The sequence below is a fragment of the Salvelinus sp. IW2-2015 genome, linkage group LG13 (assembly GCF_002910315.2).
Source record: "Salvelinus sp. IW2-2015 linkage group LG13, ASM291031v2, whole genome shotgun sequence".
In the NCBI taxonomy this organism is placed as follows: Eukaryota; Metazoa; Chordata; class Actinopteri; order Salmoniformes; family Salmonidae; genus Salvelinus; species Salvelinus sp. IW2-2015.
This window is the reverse complement of record NC_036853.1, coordinates 4,813,789-4,840,800: the sequence shown is the minus strand read 5'-3', so window position 1 is coordinate 4,840,800 and position 27,012 is coordinate 4,813,789. Positions and strand designations below refer to the sequence as shown.

The window sequence follows — 27,012 nt, the reverse complement described above, 5'->3', positions numbered from 1 at the left end:
TCCAGTCATGAGCTGCCCCTCAGCCCGGAGCTGCCCCTCAGCCCGGAGCTGCCCCTCAGCCCGGAGCTGCCCCTCAGTCCGGAGCTGCCCCTCAGTCCGGAGCTGCCCCTCAGTCCGGAGCTGCCCCTCTGTCCTGAGCTACCCCTCTGTCCTGAGCTACCTCCTCTGTCCTGAGCTACCTCTCTGTCCTGAGTCTACCTCTCCTTCTCTCCTGAGCTACCTCTCTGTCCTGAGCTACCTCTCTGTCCTGAAGCTACCTCTCTGTCCTGAGCTACCTCTCTGTCCTGAGCTACCTCTCTGTCCTGAGCTACCTCTCTGTCCTGAGCTACCTCTCTGTCCTGAGCTGTCTCCTCAATCTAGTGGGGACCTTGGTGAAGATTCCTAGGCCAAGGTCGGGGGCGAGGGTCGCCACTCAAAGGACGCTAAGGAGGGGGACAAAGACAATGGTGGAGTGGTGGCCTTGTCCTGCGCCGGAGCCGCCACCGTGGACAGATGCCCACCCAGACCCTCCCCTTGAGTTTTAGGGGGTGCGTTCGGAGTCCGCACCTCAGGAGGGGKGTACTGTCACGTTCTGACCATAGTTCTTATGTGTTTTGCTTGTTTTAGTGTTGGTCAGGACGTGAGCTGGGTGGGCATTCTATGTTGTGTGTCTTGTTTGTCCGTTTCTATATTTGGCCTAACATGGTTCTCAATCAGAGGCAGATGTTTTGTGTTGTCTCTGATTGGGAATCATATATAGGTGGCTTGTTTTGTGTTGGAGATTGTGGGTGGTTGTTTCCTGTCTCTGTGTTTTCTCTGCACCAGATAGGGCTGTATCGGTTTGCCACATTTGTTATTTTGTAATTGTTGTAAGTGTTCACAGTATTCGTTTGTAATTAAACATGTTGAGCACTGGCTACGCTGCGTGTTGGTCCGATCCCTGCTATACCTCCTCTTCAGACGAAGAGGAGGAAGGCTGCCGTTACAGTCAGAGTAGTAGTAGTATTAGTGGTAGTTTTTACTGCGGTAGTAGTACTGGTGACTGCAGTCGTAACTATAGTATTAGAAATAGGGACTGTAGTAGTATTAGTAGTGACGAGGGTTGCAACATTTTGGGAACTTTCAATAAATTCCCTAGTTTTCCATAAATCCTGGTTGGAGGATTACGGAATTCCTGCTTATTCCCTCCAGATTCCGGGAATCCACCAACTGGGATTTCGGGAAAACCACAGAATTTATTGAAAGTTCCCGGAATAACGCAACCCTACTAGTGACTATAGTCGGAAGCAAGCGTAAGCTCTACAGCGGTTGGACTCACCAGAGGTCGTAGGTCAGGGTGTGCCAGGATGTACCCGTTGTTGGTGATGAGGAAAGCGTAACCATGGGGACCCAGCCTATATCTGGGAGCCAGCTTCATTACCTCCAACAGAGGGATGTCAGAACCCACCACCCCCAGCAGGATCCCATGGCTCAGCTGGAGGAGAAGGGGAGAGGAGGGTTTATAAGACTTCTAATGGCACAACAACTACAGTAACATGTCACTGCAGCACAGATGCATTGTGCACGCAGTGAACTGCTTGACCAGGTTCAAATATACAAAACCAGTCAAAAGTATGGATACATACTCATTCAAGGGTTTTTCTTTATTTTTACTATTTTATATATTGTAGAATAATAGGGAAGACATCAAAACTATGAAATAACACATATGGAATCATGTAGTAACCAAAAAAGTGTTCAACAAATCAAAATATATTTTAAATTTGACATTCTTCAAAGTAGTCACCCTTTGCCTTGATGACAGCTTTGCACACTCTTGGCATTCTTTCAACCAGCTTCATGAGGTAGTCACCAGGAATGCATTTCAATTAAATTCTATTTCTATTTTTATTTAACCTTTAACTAGGCAAGCCAGTTAAGAACAAATTCAATTAACAGGTGTGTCTTGTTAAAAGTTCATTTGTGGAATTCCTTTCTTTCTTAATGCATTTGAGCCATTCAGTTGTGTTGTAACAAGGTAGGGGTGGTGTACAGAAGATAGCCCTATTTGGTAAAAATACCAAGTCCATATTATGGCAAGAACAGCTCAAATAAGCAAAGAGAAACGACAGTCCATCATTACTTTAAGACATGAAGGTCAGTCAATGCGGAACATTCAAGAACTTTGAAAGTTTCTTCAAGTGCAGTCGCAAAAACCATCAAGCGCTATGATGAAACTGGCTTTCATGAGGACCGCCACAGGAAAGGAAGACCCAGAGTTACCTCTGCTGCAGAGGTTAAGTTCATTAGAGTTAACTGCACCTCAGATTGCAGCCCAAATAAATGCTTCACAGAGTTCAAGTAACAGACACATCTCAACATCAACTGTTCAGAGGAGACTACCTGAATCAGGCCTCCATGGTCGAATTTCTGCAAAGAAAGCACTACTAAAGGACACCAGTAAGAAGAAGAGACTTGCTTGGGCCAAGAAACACTAGAAATGGACATTAGACCGGTGGAAATCTGTGGCTACTTTGAAGAATCTGAAATATAAATTATATTTTGATTTGTTTAACACTTTTTTGGTTACTACATGATTCCATATGTGTTATTTCATAGTTTTGATGTCTTCCCTATTATTCTACAATGTAGAAAATAGTAAAAATAAAGAAAAACCCTGAATGAGTAGGTGTGTCCAAACGTTTGACTGGTACTGTACCTCACATACCTTTTATAGCTCTAGATTACTACAGTTGTAACAGGCTTTTGGGGAAGAATAGTCTGGTGCCTCAAAGGGACTACAACAATTACAACTTCTAACTGTTATTACTTTGATTACCACCATTCCTATGTTAAATATACATTTAAATCTAACATAGGCTTTTAGTCCACTGACCGTCTCTTTCTTCTTGCTGAAGACGGGCATTGCCACCGTGGTCATGAGAAGTAAACTTTGAGCCTTTGTGGCGAAGAGCTGGAGGAATTATTGCAGCATTAGTACATATTTATGCATCAGAAATAACGTTTGGTTTATCCTAAACAAATCAAAAAGCTGTTGGTTCTGGTACTACTCCTACTTGTTAATTCTAATACCTGCAATTAAGACTCGTTACGCTAGAGGGTGCCATACAACTGCAACTGGTGACAGCCAATCGAAAGCTTGGGAGACTGCGTTCACTATTACCACAAGGCCTAAACAGAAGAGGACTACACTAAAAGGGCTTCCCTATCAGACAAGATGTATTTCCCACAGTCTCTTTTTACCTCCTTCGTATTGGGTAGCTGTCAGTGTGAGTGAGTGAGGGTCAGGTCCGGTGATAGAGGGGAGGTGAGATGAGAGAATGAGCACAGTAGCATGACAGAAGACAAATACAGGGAGGAGTCATAAACTACACAGACACACAGAATGAATGAACTAATGTAACTGACAGCACACCATGATAATACAGTAGACAGTTGACTTTCAAACAGGGCAGTGTGAGGTGACAAACGTGGTTAAATGCAACAACAACACGTTGCCTTTGAAGCCAAAGAAAGTGCAGATTTGGATCCTGGAAGAAAAGGCAGAATGTACTGCAGTTAACAGGCAAAGCCCACTGGGTAAGTATAGCTGCCGTACTCACCACAGTGTCCATGTAAGCCTCGGTCCAGATGATGTCATGATTGTGATTGATGACCATTGGTCGGCTCAGGACGTGAAGGTACTCCATGACATTCTCCTGCACGTCAGCCAGAGTGGAGATGTGTGTGTAGTAACCCTTGTTGTTGCAGGCGATCCACTTGGTGTTGTCCGCAAAGGTCATCTCTCTGCCAATAAGGTAAGTGAAGAGGCGCACCTGAAAGAGACAGTATAGGACACTGATATTCAATTCAGTCAGTTCATTAAGTAAATACTGAACATATTAAACTGATATGGCTGTTAAAGTGATGTCATCAAAATATCTTGCTGTTCAGGGGAAGTAGGGAAATAGAAAATAGAATAACAGAAGAATTTACGTGTATTGTTAGATATTACTGCACTGTTGGAGCGAGGAACACAAGCATTTCGCTGCACCGGCAATAACATCTGCTAAATATGTGTATGCGACCAATTAAATGTTATTACATTTTATTTTAATGTACCGTAAATAGGTATTACTGTAGGTCAAGTGGGTGTGTAGTTATTCATATAGAGTAAATAGTAGTTTTGCCCTACAGTACCCTGCGATCAGGCCAGTTAAACTCTTCAAACACGTCTTTGAAGTCCTCCATGGCTCCATCTGTGATCAGCATGATGGCCTGGTTACACAGGCTGCCCTGGCCCTTGGTCGCAGCCTGGGAGGAAGCACCACACAGTGAAGAACTGAGACTGGGCCAACAGCAAGTGTGTGGAAGTATACGTATGTATGTGAGGGTGTGTGTGTGTGTGTGTGTGTGTGTGTTGTGTGTGTTGGAAGCAAACCTCGTTCAGGATTTTGAAGGATTCTTTCATGGCCTTTGCAACTTTTCCCTCTCCCTTCACGTGAAGCTCATCCACTAGCACCTTAAAATGCTAGAGAGAGAGAGGAAGAGAGGAAGAGAGGGAGAGAGGAAGAGAGGAAGAGAGAGAGGGGAAAAGGGCAACCAGTGAAGAACAAACACCATTGTAAATACAACCCATATGTTCATTTATTTTCCCTTTTGTACTTTAACTATTTGCACATAATATGACGTTTGATATGTCTTTATTATTATTAACTTTTGTGAGTGTAATGTTTACTGTAAATGTTTGTATTGTTTATTTAACTTTTGTTTGTTATCTATTTCACTTGCTTTGGCAATGTAAACATATGTTTCCCATGGCAATAAACCCTTCAATTGAAAATGTAATTGAATTGAGGGAGAGGTCAGCACCTTTTACGGTGAGAAAACAATGTGATCACACTCTTGCTCTTTTGCACCCCAGTATCTCTACTTGCACATCATCATCTGCACATCTATCACTCCAGTGTTAATGCTAAATTGTAATTATTTTGCCTCTATGGCCTATTTATTGCCTTACCTCCCTACTCTTCTACATTTGCACACACTGTACATAGATTTTTTTATTGTGCTATTGACTGTACGTTTGTTTATGTGTAACTCTGTGTTGTTGTTTTTGTCGCACTTTGCTTTATCTTGGCCAGGTCGCAGTTGTAAATGAGAACTTGTTCTCAACTGGCCTACCTGGTTAAATAAAGTTATTATATATATGTTTTAATTACAAAAATGCAGCACAGCACAGCCTAGCACAGGACATGACAGTGTAAGGTCAAATACACCAGTCCAGTTGACTGGATACCAAGAGAGTTTTTCATGGCCCCTCTGACCTGGTTGCAGTCTCTGGTTGCTGGCTATAAAGCTATTTGTGACAATTGTATTTAACACACTATTCCAACGGTATTTGATTGATTGAAAACTATAATGCAAAAAAGTGTGTAATGTTCCAAGTTTGTTTACTTAATACACCTGGCAACTACGCAGGCATGAATTACCTTAACAAAAGAGAGTACTCTAGGTCCCAAAGGTAACCAGAGTGTGAACCTCATTCCTGGGGTTATACCCATCATGGTGCCAGAGGCATACAGAATGTTCGTGAGAGGATCTGGTTGTAGGATATACTGTAGGAGCAGATGCCAGGTGGATAAAACCAAACAGGAAAACATTAGTAGCTCTGCTCATAAATCACCCAGCGCAAAGTTTACCGGCCAGTATGCTTGCCTCCCTCCCTCCCTCCCTGTCTACCTAACTGCCCACTTACCTGCCTGTCAGTCAGTCAGTCTGCCTACCCAGCCATCATTTAGTTGACTGATTACTGCTATGGTACAGTATATGGACAGAGTGATTGATTGACTGATTTAACATCACTTTTCAGCAGGGGTTGGAACCGGTTCAAGGAACAGAACCGAAAACCAGAAAATATTGAACATTTTTGAGGAACAGAATCAGAACAAAAGTGATCTATACTGTTCCAGAACAAAACCGTTATTTTAAAAGCATGGAAACCGGTTAATAACATGAATTTATGTTTTGGGCATTTTTTTCCCAAAAATGCAACAAAGCGTGAATGCAAAGCCCTCACTCAGAAACCTATTCCAGTGTCTGCCTGCCAGCTGAAAATCTTTGCCAGTGTGTGTGCATGTGTAAGGTATCTGCCCCTCCTCCCGAAGCATAGTCTACTGTAGCTACTGAAGTTACAAGCGTGATTCAGAAATTAGGGAGAATGTTTTTTTCAATGCTAGAAAAAAGGGTTCCAATAGGGTTCTTCAGTTGTTGCCATAGGAGAACCCTTTTTGGTTCCAGGTAGAACCCTTTTGGGTTCCATGTAGAACCCTCTGTGGAAAGGGTTCTACTTGGAACCCAAAATTGTTAAACCTGGAACCAAAAGGGTTCTACCTGGAACCAAAAAGGGTTATTCAAAGGGTTCTCCTATGGGGACAGCCAATGAACCCTTTTAGGTTCAAGAGAGCATATTTTTTTCTAAGAGTGTATTTAAGGATACTACAGTTATCACATTTCACTGTCTGAAGTTCAAAGACATTCAAAGTTCCTTCATAGAAGCCGCTCCTCTGTGGGTATAATTATGTGGGCCTAATTCAGACAAGGCAGGTCATAACAACAAGATGCCCAGCGTTTCAAGCCAAGCCTCCTCCTCCACCCTCTCTCACTCTCTCCCCACCCGCACATTTTTTATCGCACCTTGCGCCTTACACTTGTCTGTCTAACGCATGTAAATAGCTTGCCCGCCCCATAGCAAGCTGCTCTATCCGCACTGATTGGTCAATTAATTTAGAATTTTGAGGTTTGAAAAGGAACAGAAAGGAATGACATAAATCGTTTCGTTCTTTTTGGTATCGAACCGGTTCAGAACTTTATTTTCCTTGTTTGGAACAGTGGAACGTAACAAACTAAACAGTGATTATTTTTCAGAATGAAATTATTGGAAAATTATAAGGTCCCAAGCCCTGGTTTTCAGGATGTTATCTCTCGCACATTGCACTGCCTGACAAGCCCTGGTTTTCAGGATGTTATCTCTCWCACATTKCACTGCCTGACAAGCCCTGGTTTTCAGGATGTTATCTCTCACACATTGCACTGCCTGACAAGCCCTGGTTTTCAGGATGTTATCTCTCACACATTTCACTGCCTGACAAACATACATGTAGTCTACGTACACATTTTGCGAGCTAAAATCATATTGACTTATCAATACATTTTATGCATACATTACATTTCTATATTGGGGCGGCAGGTAGCCTAGTGGTTAGAGTGTTGGACTAGTAACCGAAAGGTTGCAAGATCAAATCCCCGAGCTGACAAGGTAAAAATCATTCTGACTTGCCTAGTTAAATAAAGGTAAAAATATCATATAAATACATTTGTGTTCTACATGTTATAGTATACATATTTTAAAAATGATTCCATCCCTGTCAGTCACACTCCATTACAGTCCCTCTCCACAGTAGGCTGATGGTTGTGAATGACGGCTGACCTGGCCTGCTCTCTGATCCACACTGGGCCAATGCATGAAGTAGGAACTAGGCCAACAGGTGGAGCCAACTTCTCCACACTTAGCTTAGCAGCATGACTGACAGCCAAGGTGGCCCTTCACGCTCCACCTCCACAGGGGTGTAATGTCATAACAGAACACTTTGAGTTGCTAGAGCCCTGCTGAGAGGTAAGAGGTCTGTGGCTTAGTGGTCACAGATTACCTGAAGAAGATAATGGACTTACCTCGCGGTTGTCCAAGTCAGCCTGCACCAGGGTGCCTTTGAAGCATGGCTCTACGTAGCGCACGTAGTCAGTGTACTGTGGGGAGAAAAGACAAGGCAGGGCTGTAGTCCTGTCAACAGTGTAACACTGTTGTGATGTAACAGTGTAGTGGTGTAACAGGTAATGTGTGAAGGTGTGATAATGTAATGGGGATGGCTTAGTCAACTGAACACCAACTGAACACCACATTTCAACACATGGGAATCACAAAACCCTATGTTTGAGATGTGTTGTTCCATTGGTGCTTAGTGGCAGGAGGAGGGTTGACTCACAGCGATGACGTTGACAAAGTCGTTCTCCCCCAGTGTGTCCAGGATGGTGTTGATGGTGTGCTTGGCGATGGTCATCTTCAGACCCTTCATACTGCCACTGATGTCCACCACGATAATAATGTCCTTTGGTGAGGTGGCAGCCTGGATATACCTGGGGGACAGGGGGAGAGAGATAGGGTTACACCATAGTGTTACCATACTATGTGAGGATTCTCTACCTCTACTGTACTTGAGGCTTGTGTGGTCCAGGGTAGAGCACGGTGCATCGCAGGACCATAGGATGGAGGCCCCAGTCAACGGTTCTCTCACTTTCTCATGCTGCTTCATGAAAAAACGTTCCCCATATAAATCTCAACCCCTTGACATAACGATCCACATTCAATTAAAAAAGCGGTGTAGGCCTACAGCATACGGCACTGTATAACATCCCAACCACAGTGTCCCTCCCTATCAACTTAGTTTCAAAACATGACAAATGTAAATGCACACACACACACACACCTTTTTGGTATTTTTTGTATCTAGATGTTTATAAATAGGGACATATGGCATCCATGTGAACCCCACTGACCTGGGTATTGAGCTGTTGGTTAACCACTTAAGGAGCAGCTTAAAGTATTTCTAGGGGATCAGATCAGACTGTCCTGGCCTGGCCTGTCTGTGTCTTTCTGTGTTGCTGTGTTGCTGTGTTCCGAGCCTTGGGTGCTATCCTTGCCACTAATCTGAAAGTCAGGGGCAGCCCAGGTCCCAGGATACTCTCTAACTGAGTGGAGAGATAGGTAGGGCATCCATATACTACCCAAAGCTCATCAACATGGCTTGTTGAATACCTGGAAGCTGGAAATGCTACTGATTGGCCAGTTAAGAGGATATCCTCCCTCGGGCCTAGGGAGACCCCACCGCCTAACAGCAGTGATTGGAGAATCATACTGGACTGCATACGACGGTAAATCAAGGTCCTGACTCTCAGTTGTCAGTAATTATATCATGGTACTTGTTGTTGGAGCAGGGTTGATAATCACAGTTTCCATCCCATTCCTTAAACTGCCAGCTCAAGTGTCGTGTGGGTGCAATACATGGCCAAGTCCTAGGACCTACCACACTAGAGCAACATATCCATGGCACTACACACTCTCTTACCACTGGCTAAGTAAAGTAAAGTAGGGGGAATGCTGTAGTGATGTTTTGTTCAATTTAAAAAGCCAAAAAGTAAATAAATGACACCACTAAAATAGATAAAAGCTTGCGTATAGATGTCACATAAGCCTATACAGTCTTAAGGTATATGAGGTCACATGACTTTAATCTCTCTCTCTCAGGAATACCTGGACTAATGACTCTCTAGAGACAGCAGGAGCGGTAGAGATACTCTGAATGATCGGCTATGAAAAGCCAACTGACATCTACTCCTGAGGTGCTGACCTGTTGCACCATCTACAACCACTGTGATTATTATTATCTGAGCCTGCTGGTCATCTATGAACATTTGAACATCTTGGCCATGTTCTGTTATAATCTCCACCCGGCACAGCCAGAAGAGGACTGGCCACCCCTCATAGCCTGGTTCCTCTCTAGGTTTCTTCCTAGGTTCTGGCCTTTCTAGGGAGTTTTCCTAGCCACCGTGCTTCTACACCTGCATTGCTTGCTGTTTGAGGTTTTAGGCTGGGTTTCTGTACAGCACTTTGTGACATCAGCTGATGTAAATAATATAAATAATATGATATAAATAAATTTGATTGATTGATGTCTTAGTGTCTAGCTCCTCCCCTTATCATGATACCAGGAAGTGTCTTACTCTGGTCAAGGTCGATGCCACCCAGAGGCTACTAGTAGATTTACTAATAGCTTACCAGTTACGGTTCCTGCAGTCAAACGCAGCCACACCATTCGAATCTGGAGTCCATTTGATACCTGTATAAAAAATAGTCACACCATCTCTACAGTGAGTAAACATCATGGCATCCATTAAAATCCTACAACATTATATTGAAGTCGACATCTTACAGCCTCCCGAGTGGCATAGCGTTCTAAAGCACTGCATGAGGCGTCACTACAGACCCGGGTTCGATCCCAGGCTGTGTTGCAGCCGGCCGCGACCGGGAGACCCATGAGGTGGTGCACAATTGTCCCAGCGTCGTTAGGGTAGGGTTTGGCCGGCTGGGATGTCCTTGTCCCATCGCGCTCTAGCAACTCCTGTGGCAGGCCGGGCGCATGCATGCTGGCATGGTTTCCAGTTGTATGGTGTTTCCTCCAACACATTGGTGCGGCTGGCTTCCTGGGTTAAGCGAACAGTGCGGCTTGGCAGGGTAATGTTTTGGAGGATGCACGGCTCTCGACCTTCGCCTCTCCCGAGTCCGTACGGGAGTTGCAGTGATGGGACAAGACTGTAACTACCAATTGGGGGTAAAAACAAATACAGTTGACATCGTAAAACAGATGGTATTCTATGGTTTCTTTTTGATAGTATGCTTTTTGTTTTGCTTTGCTATATTTTCTGTTACGCTATACTCTGGATTTATACACTATTATACCATAGCACTGTTGAATACTCGTTTTTGATTGGCTTGAAGGGCATTCTAGAGCGTGCATTATTTCCCTATAACGCATGGTGTAATTGAATGACTATGAAGTTCATTCTTACATGTTCTATGTTTGTCCTCCTTTTGAAAGCAAAACCCGAAATGAAAACATTATTGGTATTGTTGAATTAGATTTTCAAAATCGCAAGCTAGGATGATGGTTTGGTTAGCTAAGCTAGCAAGTCTGTTTTCTTGGTTATCATAGTAACTACTGTAGCTATCTAGTAAACTTGTCACATTTCTACTGGCAAATTAATACATTTCTAGGGGTAAATATGTTAATTTATAGCCATAGTATGAAAGGAATAATCAACTCAGGGCTCTATGTATTCTCTGGAAAATGACGCAACTCTGTGAAAGGTTAGTTCCACAACGCTAAGGAATCGTGGAACACACGTTCCACATCATGCATTATCTTCCAGAGAAGGCATAGCCCATCGTGATTATCCCTTATTAACCACACTTTTCAATACACTATTCTGTGCTGCTATCAGTTGTATGGAGCTGACTGAGGGCTCCAAACATGATAGTTCTTTGCTTAGTCCTTTTATTTATATCTAGGCATGTCAGTTAAGAACAAATTCTTATTTACAATGACAGCCTAGGAACAGTACGTTAACTGACTTGTTCAGGGGCAAAACAACAGATTTGTACCTTGTCAGCTCAGGGATTTGATCTAGCAACCTTTCGGTTACTGGCCCAATGCTCTACCCACTAGGCTACCCGCCGCCCTTTACAGTGGAGGCTGGTGGAAGGAGCTATAGGAGGACAGGCTCATTGTAATGCCTGGAATGGAATGAATGGAACGGAGTCAAACGTGGCTTTCATATGTTTGATGTGTTTGATACCATTCCAATTATTCCATTCCAGCCAATACAATGAGCCTGTCCTTCTATAGCTCATCCCACCAGTTTCCTCAGGTCTTTTACCAGGGTAGATTCTGAAGAATCCTGAGGAGCTGCCAAAGTACTGCCAGGTGAGGGTGGGGTCTTTCTGGAAGTTGTTCATGAACACGTCATTCAGAGCCTCCGACCAGTAGATTCCATTGAGGATGTAGGCATCTTTCCACAGAGGAGAAAGAGAGAGCAGCAAATTAGTGGGATGGAAAGTGTGACATCACATATAGTAACTGTCACCTGTTTCACTTTAAAGAATGACTAAGCCACACCTAACCCAATTTTCATGCTAATCTCTCATTGAATTCAAAATCTGTATTTCATGCATAGATAAGTTAGGATCTGGACCCAAGGGCCTGAAAACAATTATTGTTTGAACTTCATCACACACACCTTTGTTGTAGACATTGGTTGGAACCTGTACGTCACTCTGCATTGTGTTGACTGGCAGGTTGTTGAAATGCTCATTCTTCTCCAGAGGAAACTCACCACCCAGCTCTACGAAGTTACCATCTTCATCTGCTGTGTTCACCAGCATGGAGTTATAGTAGTCAAACTGGAGAAGGCCAGCAGTGGAACGGTGGAAAAGTTAGATTCATAAACTATCATTGGAGAATTGTTGTAAGTCGAGTAACATTAGATGTGTACAGCCTATATTTTATCTGAAAAAGGCTTCTGCTCATGGTATAGTGTGTTTTTGTGGTCATCAAAATGTGCATGATAGTTAGGCATTTCATTTTCTCTATTGTGGTACTGTGGCAAAGGTTTGTGATAATCATATTAGCAGTACTTTGATAAATCTGAGATCTCATATTCCCACAGACAGATAGAATGACAAACCTCTAGCGTTTTGTTGAAGTCGTGGTACAAATCTGCATCCTCCGCAGACTCAGCCAACCTCTAAGGAGAAAATAAAGATATTTATTTAAAGACGTTTCTTAAATCGCCAGCCTAACCACAACACACACGGTAACAGTTCTGTGGGTGGTAACTCAAAGATGGTATGCTGTAGCAGGCGACATCAACTGGCGGCCCGATGGCCAAACCTGGTCCGCAAGGTAATCTAATGTGTTTTAGGTTGTCTTAGTTAAAAGTAAGAAGAAAAAAACCCTTGGCCTGAGAGAGACCTCTGACCTCTGACCTCTGTACTCACCTTAACTGACTTCATCTTGGACCCCAGCATTCTCTCCATGTCCTCTGCAAAGTCCCTCACTTGATCTCTCCCATCGATGTCCACTATCTTAATAATGGACTCCACATCTTTGAGTTTCTGTAAAGAGCATGGGAGGGGATATTCAACAACGCCTTCTACTATGATTAATACAATACCTTCGATCATCTGCTTTCCATTTTTGTACAGGAAATAAAATAAAGCTAATGTTTTATTGTCAAACTACATGTATCATTTTTTCTCTTAGAGCTGATTGATCGAGATAAGTTAAGTGTGAGCCATTAGTTCAAGCCATTTGAGGTACCTGTGAATAAGTAGAGGGCGGGAGTCCAAACAAAGCCAGCGGAGTCCTCTGGATTTAGTTTAATTTTAAGTCTTAATTACTCGATTAAGTCACTCACTAATCCCAATTAATCCAAGCAACCCATATACTGAAGGCTGAAGGCTTCCTACGGTGTATACTGAGGTTAATAGAGCAGTCTTGTGTGAATAGCTCTGGTGGGGAGAGAGTTCAACCATGCTGGATACCGGTGTTTTTACTCAGGCAATTCACAGGCTTCAGTTTCAGTTCAACGTCTAGTTTTTATTTAGATTTGGTTGAGTTGTCAACTAATGTGAATTCAATGTGAAATCAACAAAATATGTTAAAAGTTGTGTGGAAAAAAATTGAAAATACCCTTACGTTGATTACTTTTTGCAAATCCAATTAATTTCCCACGTTGATTCAATGTCATCACATAGATTTTTGGGGGTGGAAACAACGTTGATTGAACCAGTTGTTTCCCAGTGGGATGAGTCCACAATGGTCATCATTATATCAGATATTGAGGTAGACATGTAACATAGACTACATCAGCATACCATTAAATAGTAGTCATAGTAATGGAATAATTAGTGTAGAGACAAAGAAAACAAACAAACATTCTTAAAACAGGATTGGAACATTACTATATGAAACAAGTACAGGACATAACATCCTGATGATCATTATGGTAAAGTGTTCCTGATCCTGTTAGTAGCCTAGCTGCCCTGTGGCCTGTGTGTCTCTGTCTGCTGCCCGGGGCCACTAGCTGTGCCAAGTCTCTCCCTGACCTGATCTGACCAATGCAACCTAAGGGGTGAGGAAGCCCTTTAGATAGAGTGTGAACACCTGGCTCTGGCACCAACATCACACTCACTGACTTGGTGGACATAATGAGATTACAGGTAGCAGGTGGTGATAGAGGAGAATATGGGGCGCCACAGGAGGTTAAGACACGTGGTGAGACAAGGAACGAATGGGGCGGATGGTCATCAGTGTAACGCTATGGAGCATCTCAGATGGAAATGGGAAATAATGAGTGGTTCGTCTTTCGGTGAAAAGACTATGTGCAAATTGTGATTGTAGTTTGTCTAACAAAAAGCCACATATTTTACCTTTTGTAGAATGTTAGCTCCAGAGTATCTTGTGGTAGTCTCGCGTAGTTGCACTGAAAGGATATTAGCCCAAAACTGGACTCTGAAACAGACACAGAGCGAGAGAGAGAGAGAGATTGGTGATGAGGGATACTAGATAATCTATCATCCCGTCCATGACAGAATATAATCACCAAGATTTTTTGGCCTTGCTGTCTACATGGCGTTCAAAACCCAGACAGGATCCATGTGCCAAAAAAGTCCATGAATATCACAACCGTAATAACAATTTGTTTATTAATCCAAATAGACAGTAGAAAGTTCCAGGTGTCCTTTAAGCACATGATGGGGTTTTAAGGCACCTCTCTGTATATCAACAGACAGACAGAGAAATTGTGTTGTACTGAAATGAAATAGAATGCTGTGGAACGTTATTGGTTTGCTCCTCATAACCTCATCTGAGATTGCTTTAGAACTCTTTGTTGCTCTTTTGTCAGGATGTTGTGTAGAATCCTGAGGTAGGAATGTCTGCTCGTACCATGTACCTTTATGAAGGATGCTACAGAAGCCATTGTATTACTGTCACTCATAAATTTAACAGGGTTCAGTCTACTACAATAATGATGTGAAATCCATAATGCAATGCGGCACTCCATTAAACAGGATGGAACTGAATTAGGATAATATTCAGACCCCTTGACTTTTTCCACACTTTGTTACGTTACAGCATTATTCTAAAATTGAATACATTGTTTTTCCCTTCATCATTCTACACACAATACCCTGTAATGACAAAGCAAAAACAGATCTTTAGAAATCTTTGCAAATGTATAACAAAATAAAAAAACTGAAATATCACATTTACATAAGTATTCAGACGCTTTACTCAGTACCTTGTGGAAGCACCTTTGGCAGCAATTACAGCCTCAAGTCTTCTTGGGTATGACGCTACAAGCTTGTCACACCTGTATTTGGGGAGTTTGTCCCATTCCTCTCTGCAGATCCTCTCAAGCTCTGTCAGGTTGGATGGAGAGCGTCGCTGCACAGTTATATTTAGGTCTCTCCAGAGATGTTCGATCGGGTTGAAGTCCGGGCTCTGGCTGGGCCACTCAAGGACACTAAGAAGCCCCAAAGCCACTCCTGCTTTGTCTTGGCTGTGTGGTTAGGGTCGTTGTCCTGTTGGAAGGTGAACCTTCGCCCCAGTCTGAGGTCCTGAATGCTCTGGAGCAGGTTTTCATCAAGGATCTTTCTGTACTTTGCTCTGTTCATATTTCCCTCGATCCAAACTTCTTCCATTTAAGAATGATAGAGGCCACTGTGTTCTTGGGGACCTTCAATTCTGCAGATATTTTTTGGTACCCTTCCGCAGATCTGTGCCTCAACACAATCCTGTCTCGGAGCTCTACGGACAATTCCTTCAACATCATGGCTTGGTTTTTGCTCTGACATGCGCTGTCAACTGTGGGACCTTATATAGACAGGTGTGTGCCTTTCCAAATCATGTCCAATCAATTGAATTTACCACAGGTGGACTCTAATGAAGTTGTAGAAACATCTCAAGGATGATAAATGGAAACAGGATGCACCTGAGCTCAATTTCGAGTCTCATAGCAAAGGGTCTGAATACTTATGTAAATAAGGTATTTCTGTTTTTATTTTTAATATATTTGCAAATTTCAAAAAACCTGTTTCCACTTTGTCATTATGGGGTATTGTGTGTAGATTGGTATAAATTGAAAAAATCCTCATCCATTTTAGAACAAGGCTGTAACGTAACATGTGGAAAAAGGGAAGTGGTCTGAACACTTTCTGAATGCACTGTACAGGTAGATGAATATTATCCATGAACTGCATACTAGAGCTGGGATGACAAACTGAAAATGATCAACACCATCATTGCCGATCACTTATCGCAGGCATTTTGCTGATATCGCTTATTACAAAAGTAGCCTATACTAGAGAAATGTGAAGTTTGAAGTGAAATAATTTGCTAAAATGGGTGATAGTCAATGGGACAATTCATGGCTACAACTATAAACGAGTAGTAGTAGTTTAAAGGATAATAATAAAAACTGTGGTGCACGTTGTTAAAATTTATCGTTATCACTTCAATTCAGGCCTCAGTGGTAACCTGTATTGGAAACCACACAATAGCATCAGTAAATGATAATACAAGGTAAAGAAGTATAGGACATGGGTGCAATGGCAGGTACTGTACCGTTGGAATTGGAGTCAAGGCCTAACTACTGTATAGTATAAAGCTTAGTGATGAACAGGAGCAGCTTTAGAGGTTAAGTTCATTAGGATTCCCATTAGGCACATGCGGCAGCTACTCTTCCTGGGGTCCACATAAAACATACACATACATTACAAAGTACAGAACAGTTCAAGACAAGAGCAACATAAGATAATACGTTAAATTCAAAAGACAAAATATAAATAAAAGTTATATATTGAAAAGACAGCAAGAGACAACAAAAAATACTATTTACACACTATTCACACACACATATATATATATATTCATATTCTTATATACAGTAGAGTTAAATTAGAGCTTTACAGAGAGGAGAGACGCTGTGATACAGGATGTTTCTTCTCTGTTTATCTGTGGTAGAGCATTCCACGATGACATGGCTCTATACATAACTGAGCAAAGCATTCAATCTGTTTTTGGTGTGGGTACCGTGAAGAAACCCAAAGTGGCATGTCTGGTGGGGTATGTATATCTGGGTATGCCTGTTTGAAGTGTATGCAAATAGATTATACAAGTGGTTTTCAACACACACATGTTTCTAAACAAGACTAGAAGAGAAGTAGTCCATTTCTCTTTAACCCTCAACCATGAAGGAATATGCATGTTGTTGAAGTTAGTTCTGTGTGTGCAGTTAAGTGCAAGAATTGCTGCTTTGTTTTCAGCCAGCTGCAGCTTTTCTAGGTATTTCAAATCAAATCACATTTTATTAGTCACATGAGCTGAATACAACAGGTATTCGGCGCATGTGTCTACACCTTACAATGAAATGCTTACTTACGAGCCTCTAACCAACAATGCAGTCTTAAAAAATACTGATAAGAACAAGAGATAAAAGTAACAAGTAATTAAAGAGCAGCAGTGAAATAACAATAGCGAGACTATATACAGGGGGGTACCGATACAGAGTCAATGTGCGGGGGCACCGGTTATTTGAGGTAGTATAAACATGTAGGTAGAGTTATTAAAGTGACTATGCATAGATGACAACAGAGAGAAGCACTGGTGTAAAAAGGGGGTGGAGGGGGCACTGCAAATAGTCTGGGTAGCCATTTGACTAGATGTTCAGGAGTCTTATGGCTTGGGGGTAGAAGCTGTTTAGAAGCCTCTTGGACCTGGACTTGGCGGTCCGGTACCGCTTGCCGTGCGGTAGCAGAGAGAATAGCTATGACCCTATGACTAGGGTGGCTGGAGTCCTTGACAATTTTTAGGGCCTTCCTCTGACACCGCCTGGTATAGAGGTCCTGGATGGCAGGTTAACTTGGCCCCAGTGATGTACTGGGCCGTTCGCACTACCCTCTGCAGTGCCTTGCGGTCGGAGGCCGAGCAGTTGCCATACCAGGCAGTGATGCAACCAGTCAGGATGCTCTCGATGGTGCAGCTGTAGAACCTTCTGAGGACCCATGCCAAATATTTTCAGTCTCCTGGGGAGGAATAGGTTTTCTCTTCACGACTGTCTTGGTATGCTTGGACCATGTTAATTTGTTTCTGATGTGTACACCAAAGAACTTGAAGCTCTCAACCTGCTCCACTGCAGCCCCATCAATGAGAATGGGGGCATGCTCTGTCCTCTTTTTCCTGTAGTCTGTTGGGGTAGGTTCCTTGTTCCTTGTCAATCATTGGCTATTGGTGAAATCAGCAATCAGACAATATCTTTAAGTAAATCAATCAAACCTTTATTAATGCAATTGCAGCCAGAAGTTGACAACGGGAACATAGCACGCACGTTTCCGAGTAAGTTCTGCAAAATAGGAAAGGTCCAAGTTGCTTTAATATGCTTGTAATCAACCCTTAGTGATGTAACCCCTAACACCTTCTACTCATGAGACCAAGTCCATGCATATACAGTTATACAAACTTGCAGGAGAGAACAATAGTCCAGTGTTTTCAAAGGGCTCAACAGTAATTTTCCACTCCCGTGTGGCTTACAGTGGTATGTCTGACTTGTCTCTTATCTCTTTCAATCCCTTGCAGGGTTCTGTGTCTATGAATCTCTTTTAGCCTTGAGGCGCTTTCTCACAGACACCCTGTGTTGACTGCAATAACTCATACATCTCTCAGACCGTTTCTTATAGAAGCAGAGACTAGAAAAGAACTGTGGAACAATATTAAACCTTATAATGCATATATATATATTGCTAATCTGTAGTCCAGGACCATATAAATGTAGTGGGGGAGGGGTCTTATAGCCCTTCCCCTTCTATTAATACAACATAAGCAAAATCAATTATTAAAATACATCAATAATTTGGTGCAGCACCTATCATGACCCCAAGGTGACCCGATCAAGTCCACAATCATCTCCTTTGTCTTGATCAAGTTGAGGGAGAGGTTGTTGTCCTGGCACCACATAGCCAGGTCTCTGACCTACTCCCTATAGGCTGTCTCGTTGTTGTCGGTGATCAAGCCTACCACTGTTGTGTCATCGGTAAATGTAATGATGGTGTTGGAGTCGTGCCAGGCCGTGCAGTCATGAGTGAACAGGGAGTACAGGAGGGGACTGAGCACGCACCCCTGAGGGGCCCCTGTGTTGAGGATCAGCGTGGCGAATGTGTTGTTACCTACCCTTACCACCTGGGGGAGCCCGTCAGGAAGTCCAGGATCCAGTTGCAGAGGGAGGTGTTTAGTCCCAGGGTCCTTAGCTTATTGAGCTTTGAGGGCACTATGGTGTTGAATGCTGAGCTGTAGTCAATGAATAGCATTCTCACATAGGTGTTCCTTTTGTCCAGGTGGGAAAGGGCATTGTGGAGTGCAATGGAGATTGCATCATCTGTGGATCTGTTGGGGCGGTATGCAAATTGGAGTGGTCTAGGGTTTCTGGGATGATGGTGTTGATGTGAGCCCTGACCAGACTTTCAAGGCACTTCATGGATACAGACATGAGTGCTACGGGTCGGTAGTCGTTTAGGCAGGTTACCTTAATGTTCTTGGGCACAGGAACTATGGTGAACTGCTTAAAACATGTTGGTATTACAGACTCGTACAGGGAGAGGTTGAAAATGTCAGTGAAGACACTTGCCAGTTGGTCAGCGCATGCTCGCAGTACACGTCCTGGTAATCCATCTGGACCTGCGGCCTTGTGAATGTTGACCCGTTTAAAGGTCTTACTCACATGCGGAGAGCGTGATCACACAGTCTTCCGGAACAGCTGGTCTTCTCATGCATGCTTCAGTGTTACTTGCCTTGAAGCGAGCATAGACGTTTAGCTCGTCTGGTAGGCTCGTGTCACTGTGTTCCCCTTGTTGTGTTCCCCAAGCCCTGCCACATCCACCGTGTTCCCCAAGCCCTGCCACATCCGACAAGCGTCAGAGACGGTGTAGTAAAATTCGATCTTAGTCCTGTATTGATGCCTTGCCTGTTTGATGGTTCGTCGGAGGGCATAGCGTGATTTCTTATAAGCTTCCGGGTTAGAGTCCCGCTCCTTGAAAGTGGCAGCTCTAGCCTTTAGCTCAGTGCGGATGCTGCCTGTAATCCATGGCTTCTGGTTGGGGTATGTACGTACGGTCACTGTGGGGACGATGTCAAAGATGCACTTATTGATGAAGCCAATGACTGATGTGGTGTACTCCTCAATGCCATCGGAGGAATCCCGGAACATATTCCACTCTGTGCTAGCAAAACAGTCATGTAGCTTAGCATCTGCTTCATCTGACTTTTTTATTGATCAAGTCACTGGTGCTTTCTGCTTTAATTTTTTGCTTGTAAGCAGGTATCAGGAGGATAGAATTATGGTCAGATCTGCCAAATGGAGGGTGTGGGAGAGCTTTGTATGCTTTTCTATGTGTGGAGTATAGGTGGCCCAGAGTTATTTTCCCTCTGGTTGCACATTTAACATGCTGATAGAAATTTGGTTAAACAGGTTTAAGTTTCCCTGCATTAAAGTCCCCGGCTAGTAGGAGCGTCGCCTCTGGGTGAGCGTTTTCTTGTTTGCTTATGGCGGAATACAGCTCATTCACTGCTGTCTTAGTGCCAGCCTCTGACTGTGTTGGTATGTAAACAGCTACAAAGAATACAGATGAAAACTCTCTCGGTAGGTAGTGTGGTCTACAGCTTGTCATGAGATTCTCTAGCTCAGGCGAGCAATAGCTCGAGACAGCCTTAGATATCGTGCAGCAGCTGTTGACCGCTGCCCCTTGTCTTACCAGACGCCGCTGTTCTATCCTGCTGATACATCGTATAACCAGCCAGCTGTATGTTGATGTTGTTGTCGTTCAACCACGACTCGGTGAAACATAAGATATTATAGTTTTAAATGTCCCGTTGGTAGTTTAATCTTCCTCGTAACTCAACGATTTTATTGTCCAAAGATTGCACGTTTGCTAGCAGAATGGAGGGAAGTGGGGGTTTATTCGATCGCCTGTGAATTCTCAGATAGCAGCCGGACCTTCGACCCCTCTTTCTCCGCCTCCTCTTCACGCAGATCACGGGGATCTGGGCCTGTTCCAGAGGAAGCAGCGTATCCTTCACGTTGGGCTCGTCAGAGTCGTGAAAAGAAAAAGAGGATTCTGCTAGTCCGTGGTGAGTAATCGCAGTCCTGATGTCTCAAAGTTATTTTCGGTCATAAGAGACGATAGCGGCAACATTATGTACAAAATAAGTACAAAAATAAGTTACAAACAACGCAAATAAGCAAACAAAAAAACACAATCGGCTTGGGGCACGTAAAACGTCGGCCATCTTCTCCGGCGCCATCTTGTGTTTCTTTGCTGCACCTGACCATTATACAGGACAGTAATCAGCATGGAACAAGACCAGAGCCTGAACAACTAGTACAGTTTATCTTCGTGTAAAAAACGTAAAACACATTTTTTATAAAAGACATTCTTCACAACAACTTTGTCAATATGACTTGGCCATGATAACTGGCATTGTGTAGTGGATAAACTAGATGGCCCCTTCTGGCCTAACAGGGCCCTGGGGCACTGGAGCCAGCAGACTGGGACAGACTGGCAGAGGAGTTAGAAGTTGGGCTGGGCTGGGAGAGCTAGCTTGATCTCGTTAGAATATGAAGGCCAGCAGTCAGACATTAGAGCAGACTGGATCTGTGCAGCCTGGGCTAGGAGCTCGGTGTTGTAGGAACCTGTGGGGCGGCCCATCCCCCGAAGTGACTCTTATTAACTGTATGCAGGGATGCCTTTGTGTTGTCTTAGGAATGCTGCATTATCTCACCAACACACATTCTGTCACACCTCTGTGATGAAGAGGTTCTGTCATCTTTACATCCCGTAGGTCTGATATTTGATTGGAGGTTAACTCAACAGTAATGCTATTGGTCAACAACTCATCACTGCTTTTACCTATTCACTACCAAGGCCACGGCATGCATACTTCAGGAGAGCCTGGGTCTGGGTCAGTCTAGGTTCAGTTGTGAAACAAATGCTGCCAGCATCCACTGAAAATCAATCACTAATCACTTTCTCTCTCTCCTCCATCTCTCTCTGACCCCCTCCATGACTCTCTCTTCTTTGTTCCTGACCTGTGCTGGTGAGATACCTACACTGTCTGTCTTTCTCTCTCTCTCTCCACCCCAGGGACTCTTGGAGCATGTCCTTTCGGGCTAGGACTTCTCTCTCTCTTTCTCCATCTCTGATCATGCGTAGAGTAATCTTGGTAATCTCTATGTAATGCTTGTTAATGTTTTGTAATTTAAGCTTCATGCCTTGTATTTGATTTTATTCATTTTACAATGTTATTAAATATCTGCCTTCAGTATTCCACTCACAGACCAATTCTAGCTAGTCAGCGTCAACTCATTGCCTAATGCTTGCTTACATATTTGAATTATCTTTATGGAGTCAGATAAACATTTGAATAGGATAATTGCATAGTCTTATCACGGGCTACAGAGGAGGTATATACGGTATATAATATACATATGATAAATATTCCGTCACTACAAAGTGGGCTGGGAGCTGCAGGTGGTGCAGCCTGCAGGCTATAGAGCCCAAACAGACACAGTCAGGATTATGGCACTATGGCTCAGCTCAGGATAATGCTGTATATAGGATCAGATATAGGATTAGATATAGGATCAACTGATGGGCTTAAAGGGTCCCAGCGGGACACATACACACTGCACATTGCCGTTACACAGCAGTGTTGTGTATTCATTTGTGTGTGTGACTGTGCGTTTGTGTGCATCTGTGTGTGTGTGTCTGGCTGTGTGAGCAATATCAAAGCAGATTTGTTTAACCAAAGATATAACATATTGTTAACATTCTCTCCCAAATCAAGCAACGCTCATTCCGACTACTACAGTCGTGCTGAGGCTTCAGGCGGTGATGGACCCAGCGGGGTGCAGGTTAACACACAGGAGGTTCCTCTGACTACACACTCCAATCTGCACGACCATCTGTGTGGGCCTCTGTGTGTGTATGTGTACATACTATATATATATATGTGTGTGTGTGTGTGTGTGTGTGTGTGTGTGTGTGTGTGTGTGTGTATGTATATGTATATATACGAATATACTATTATATAAGTACTAAGTATACTTATTGTCATATTTATCACTGTCTAGTATATATCTTATTCTTAATCAATACATGAGGTTACTGTTATCAAGGTGTAATGTATATTAGTGTATTATGTTTAATATATATATATATGTGTGTGCGGTGTTGAGGTGTATACACCAGAGCCGACAGCTGTGACGGTGACCCACAGCATCATTTGTCTTCATTACCTCAAGCGATCTTGGCCAGTAAAACATTGTCGTCAAACTGATTACGTTAAGCCACATTTTTGATCGCATTTATGGGTAACCCGACTTGCACTAGCTGAACTGCGACTGACCTGACCACCGCTGAATGACTGACCACCGCTGAATGACTGACCACTGCGCTGAGCTGAACTTGTGACCCATTTGCGCGAGCTGAGACGAAGTTTTCCAGGCGTGATGACTATGCATGTGACAAACCACCCGACTGAAGACCATAGATTTGGACGCACTGGATCCAGAACTTTGACAGATGTACAGATTTGACCTAATCTTGTGGGAATACCACTAGACCGCTGATCTCATAATGAGCACCACTTTTCACAAGAGATTCTCGCAAAGCCTATCTTCAGTATGAAAAACAGAACAGTCCTGAATAGTATGCTTAGTTACGATTTCATCCAGTAACATCACTCATTAAGTAGGATCAACCTTATATCCTCCTCAGTACTTCACCGGTTCACTCTCTAGTGCCAATTCCAGCCCGAGAATAGGTCTAGCCTGAATAGTACTGTAGGAGTAAACCAGACCAGTCACCATGAAAGAGTTAGGCTGTATAATTCAGCATAAATCCAAAACCAGTACATCCCAGCCATGCGAAATCAGTCTAGCTTATAGTTAAGAAATTCAACCGAGTAACATCACCATGAATAGTTCTAGCTATAGGTTAGATCAACCAGGGACAATCACCATGAATTAGGCTACTCTAGCTATAAGTATGACTAGATGAAGACTCAACAGATACCCCTCACCGGATGAATACGATGTCAACCCAGGTACTAATCACCATGAATGAGACGTCTATACCAGGAGTTACACTGTCACCCCCTAAATGAATTACCCTAGCAAAGTAGGTCAATGCTAGCTTACTAAGTTAGGACACTGACGACCATCACATCATCGATGAGTTCTGAGTCTAAGCCTGACGACATCCAACCAGTGTACGTGATCAAAACCAGTACCGAGTGGTTAGGCCCAACGTCCACTTTCTGCAGCACCATCGAATACCAATGGTTGCCCACGCTTCTAAGTGACTCACTGCCTAAGCATACGACCCTATAGCCGATTCATAGCGCGCTAGGATGCAGATCAAGCTGGTCTACCAGTACATCAACCCCGCACTGAATGAGCTACTGTAGGCCACCCCACCGAATGGAGTCAGATTCCCAGTCTAGCGAGTCGAGGTTAGGTCCAATGATCGAAATAGGTCAGCTGCAGTAATCCAACCTGAAAGTGATACCTATCAGGCCCCATCCGAAACTTGTAGAATCTTACCTACTCTAGTTCTAGCATCAAAGTACGTCACTGGAAGAGTGGTCAGCTTCATACTGTTCAGTTATCCACCACCATTGATGACTAAATGGTGAGTCTAGCTATGACCCGAGTTCAGAGTTCTAACAAAACCGCCTAAGAGCGAATGGTGACCCAGCAAGTTCCCAAGCCAATAGATGAATAGTAGAACTCAACCCAGACATCACCTGACCACCTATTGAATAATCTAGGACACCCTGATTATGGTCAAGTGCACTGTAACCTGGCCATCAATCACTTGATGGGAGAATATTCTAGGGCTCATCAACCCTGTGATAGGTTAGAGAACATGTCAACCATCTGGGACTGACCCAAGCAATGTCCAATCCCCAGTCGGTTTCATCACTTAATTCACTTACATGACTGACCAGGTGCTCGCAGTCACTGTATCCAGATGCACTGACCTACTCGTTGACTGACTGGGCCATTGCTGACCGCGGAATGAAATTAGTCTGAAGCTATGTATTAGTATGAGAAGTCAACCAGTTAAACTGAACCTCAATACTGAGTCACTCCTCCTCTCAATCAGCCCTGGGACTGGCCCACGCTGATAGTCTGGTCCAGTACTGAAATGTCCATAGGGCTGCCACCACCTGCCGTGAACCATCATGATACACTTGGCCATTGCATGAATGAGTGCGTGATCTACTTCTAATTCCCTATAGTAAGATGAAAATTGCAAGCACTGACCACTCATGCATAGATCTGATCAAACTCCCAGGAGTAACCAATCATCGCATGAATGACGGATTGCTGGTCAAACCTGAGATGCCAAAGTTGCCCACCTGTGACCACTCGAGTCATACTTCAATCACCGCCTGTGACTGATAATGTGAGCTGTATGATAACTAAGTAGGCTCCATCGTAGCCTTGACTGATCAGCATAGTCTTCGCCATTTGTAAGATGTCAAACCCTGCAAGGTAACGATCACCAGATGTCTGAACCCAATGAAAGGGTTTAGCATTCCAGACATCCAGCACCTACCATGTCAATCGATGCTAGATAATTCTGAGAGTTAGGCTACCATAGATCCGATCAGGTTCAGAGCATCGACCAAGCATACATTCATTCACTTCGTAAAATAGTCATGATAGCCTGTATTAGTTACCTAAGACCGTCGTGAATGAGACTGGGATGAACCGTGATCGCTAGCCACTGCACCACCGCTGAACTGGACTGCTGGCCATTGCTGAATGACTGACCACTGCTGACTGACTGACCACTGCTGACTGACTGGCCACCGCTGACTGACTGACCACCGCTGACTGACTGACCACCGCTGACTGACTGACCACCGCTGACTGACTGACCACCGCTGACTGACTGGCCACTGCTGAATGACTGACCACTGCTGACTGACTGACCACTGCTGACTGACTGGCCACCGCTGACTGACTGACCACCTCTGAATGACTGACCACTGCTGACTGACTGGCCACCTCTGACTGACTGACCACTGCTGACTGACTGGCCATTGCTGAATGACTGACCACCGTTGACTGACTGACCACCGCTGACTGGGATTCCGGTGGTAGACAAAAAAAAACACGATTCTCAGTGCAAAAGACAATGACGTCCTATGCCAAATGTTGCCTGATGGGAACTAAGATTAGTAAAGTTATCAAATTCTCATACATAAACAGTTCAAGAGTAGCTGGTCAAGTATCTTCTATCTGTGACACACTCGTGTAAAAACCAGTAGAGCCTCATTATTGTTATTTTATTGTGTTTCTTATTTTTTAGTTTATTTTCGTAAATATTTTCTTAACTCTATTTTCTTAAAACTGCATTGTTGGTTAAAGGCTTGTAAGTAAGCATTTCACGGTAAGGTCTACAACACCTGTTGTATTTGGCGCATGTGACAAATAAAATTGTATTTGATTTTATTTGAGCTGTCGGCGGTAAGCTGTTGGCAACTTTGAAGAGCGCGATAGCTCTCGGTCAATCAGTATGATTTTCGACTTGACTCAAGTATTTAAATGTATGTAAGATCAGGAGAATATGGCGTTTGTCCAGCGCCAGCCCTGTAAAAGCCTACAAATACAATCTACAGAAACCCAGACAATCACAGAACAGCCAGCTCTCCCCATTGTGCCTAGGGGAAATAGTGATGCACTTTACCACAAAGACAAGTCTAGACTATTCCCACATGGGAAATATAATGTAAGGAACCACTGGACAAACAGTCCATCACATCAGCACACTAAGTGACCCGATGATGAGGTTTGTTCTCTTCCAGCTGAGTAAAACAGTGGCTGATTTCCACAAGAGGAGAAAATCTGGATTTTGAAAGTAAGAGGGGGAAAAAATCAGGGCTTTGTCACAATCACATCAAATCATGTTGTGCGACTGGCCTGGATGCCGGCTGGCTCTGTCCCCTAATGTGGTGGGATGAGAGATGAATGTGGACACAGGGCCAAGCGGGCAGAGAGCAGAGGGCAAAGTGTGGGACTCAACCGTGATTAATCTCCCAGGCTCATGTGACCTTTTTGAGGGCTGTGGTTTTGGTGACAGTTGGATGGGGTTAAATTATAGCAGAGGGAGAGAAACGGATGGAGAGGAGAGAGGAATCGGGGTCAATGTGTAATCAGGCCTTAAAACGCACCGAACAGCAGCTGACTGCAGATAAACAGCAAGCACCAGCCAGTCAGCCAGTCAGCCAGTCAGCCAGTCAGCCAGTCAGCCAG

At 43.6% G+C, this 27,012-nt stretch overlaps 1 protein-coding gene across 1 annotated transcript in view; it reads right to left on the bottom strand.

Moving 5' to 3' along the window:
• Positions 1-27,012, bottom strand: part of LOC111971793 (voltage-dependent calcium channel subunit alpha-2/delta-4) — a 124,400-nt gene that overhangs the window by 53,302 nt on the left and 44,086 nt on the right. Inside the window, 14 exon segments of the mRNA XM_070446340.1 lie at positions 1,298-1,453; positions 2,855-2,932; positions 3,223-3,240; positions 3,582-3,794; positions 4,159-4,272; positions 4,400-4,489; positions 7,690-7,764; positions 8,001-8,151; positions 9,851-9,911; positions 11,509-11,640; positions 11,869-12,031; positions 12,316-12,375; positions 12,629-12,745; positions 14,063-14,144. Of these exon segments, the coding sequence (XP_070302441.1) occupies positions 1,298-1,453; positions 2,855-2,932; positions 3,223-3,240; positions 3,582-3,794; positions 4,159-4,272; positions 4,400-4,489; positions 7,690-7,764; positions 8,001-8,151; positions 9,851-9,911; positions 11,509-11,640; positions 11,869-12,031; positions 12,316-12,375; positions 12,629-12,745; positions 14,063-14,144 (1,510 nt within the window).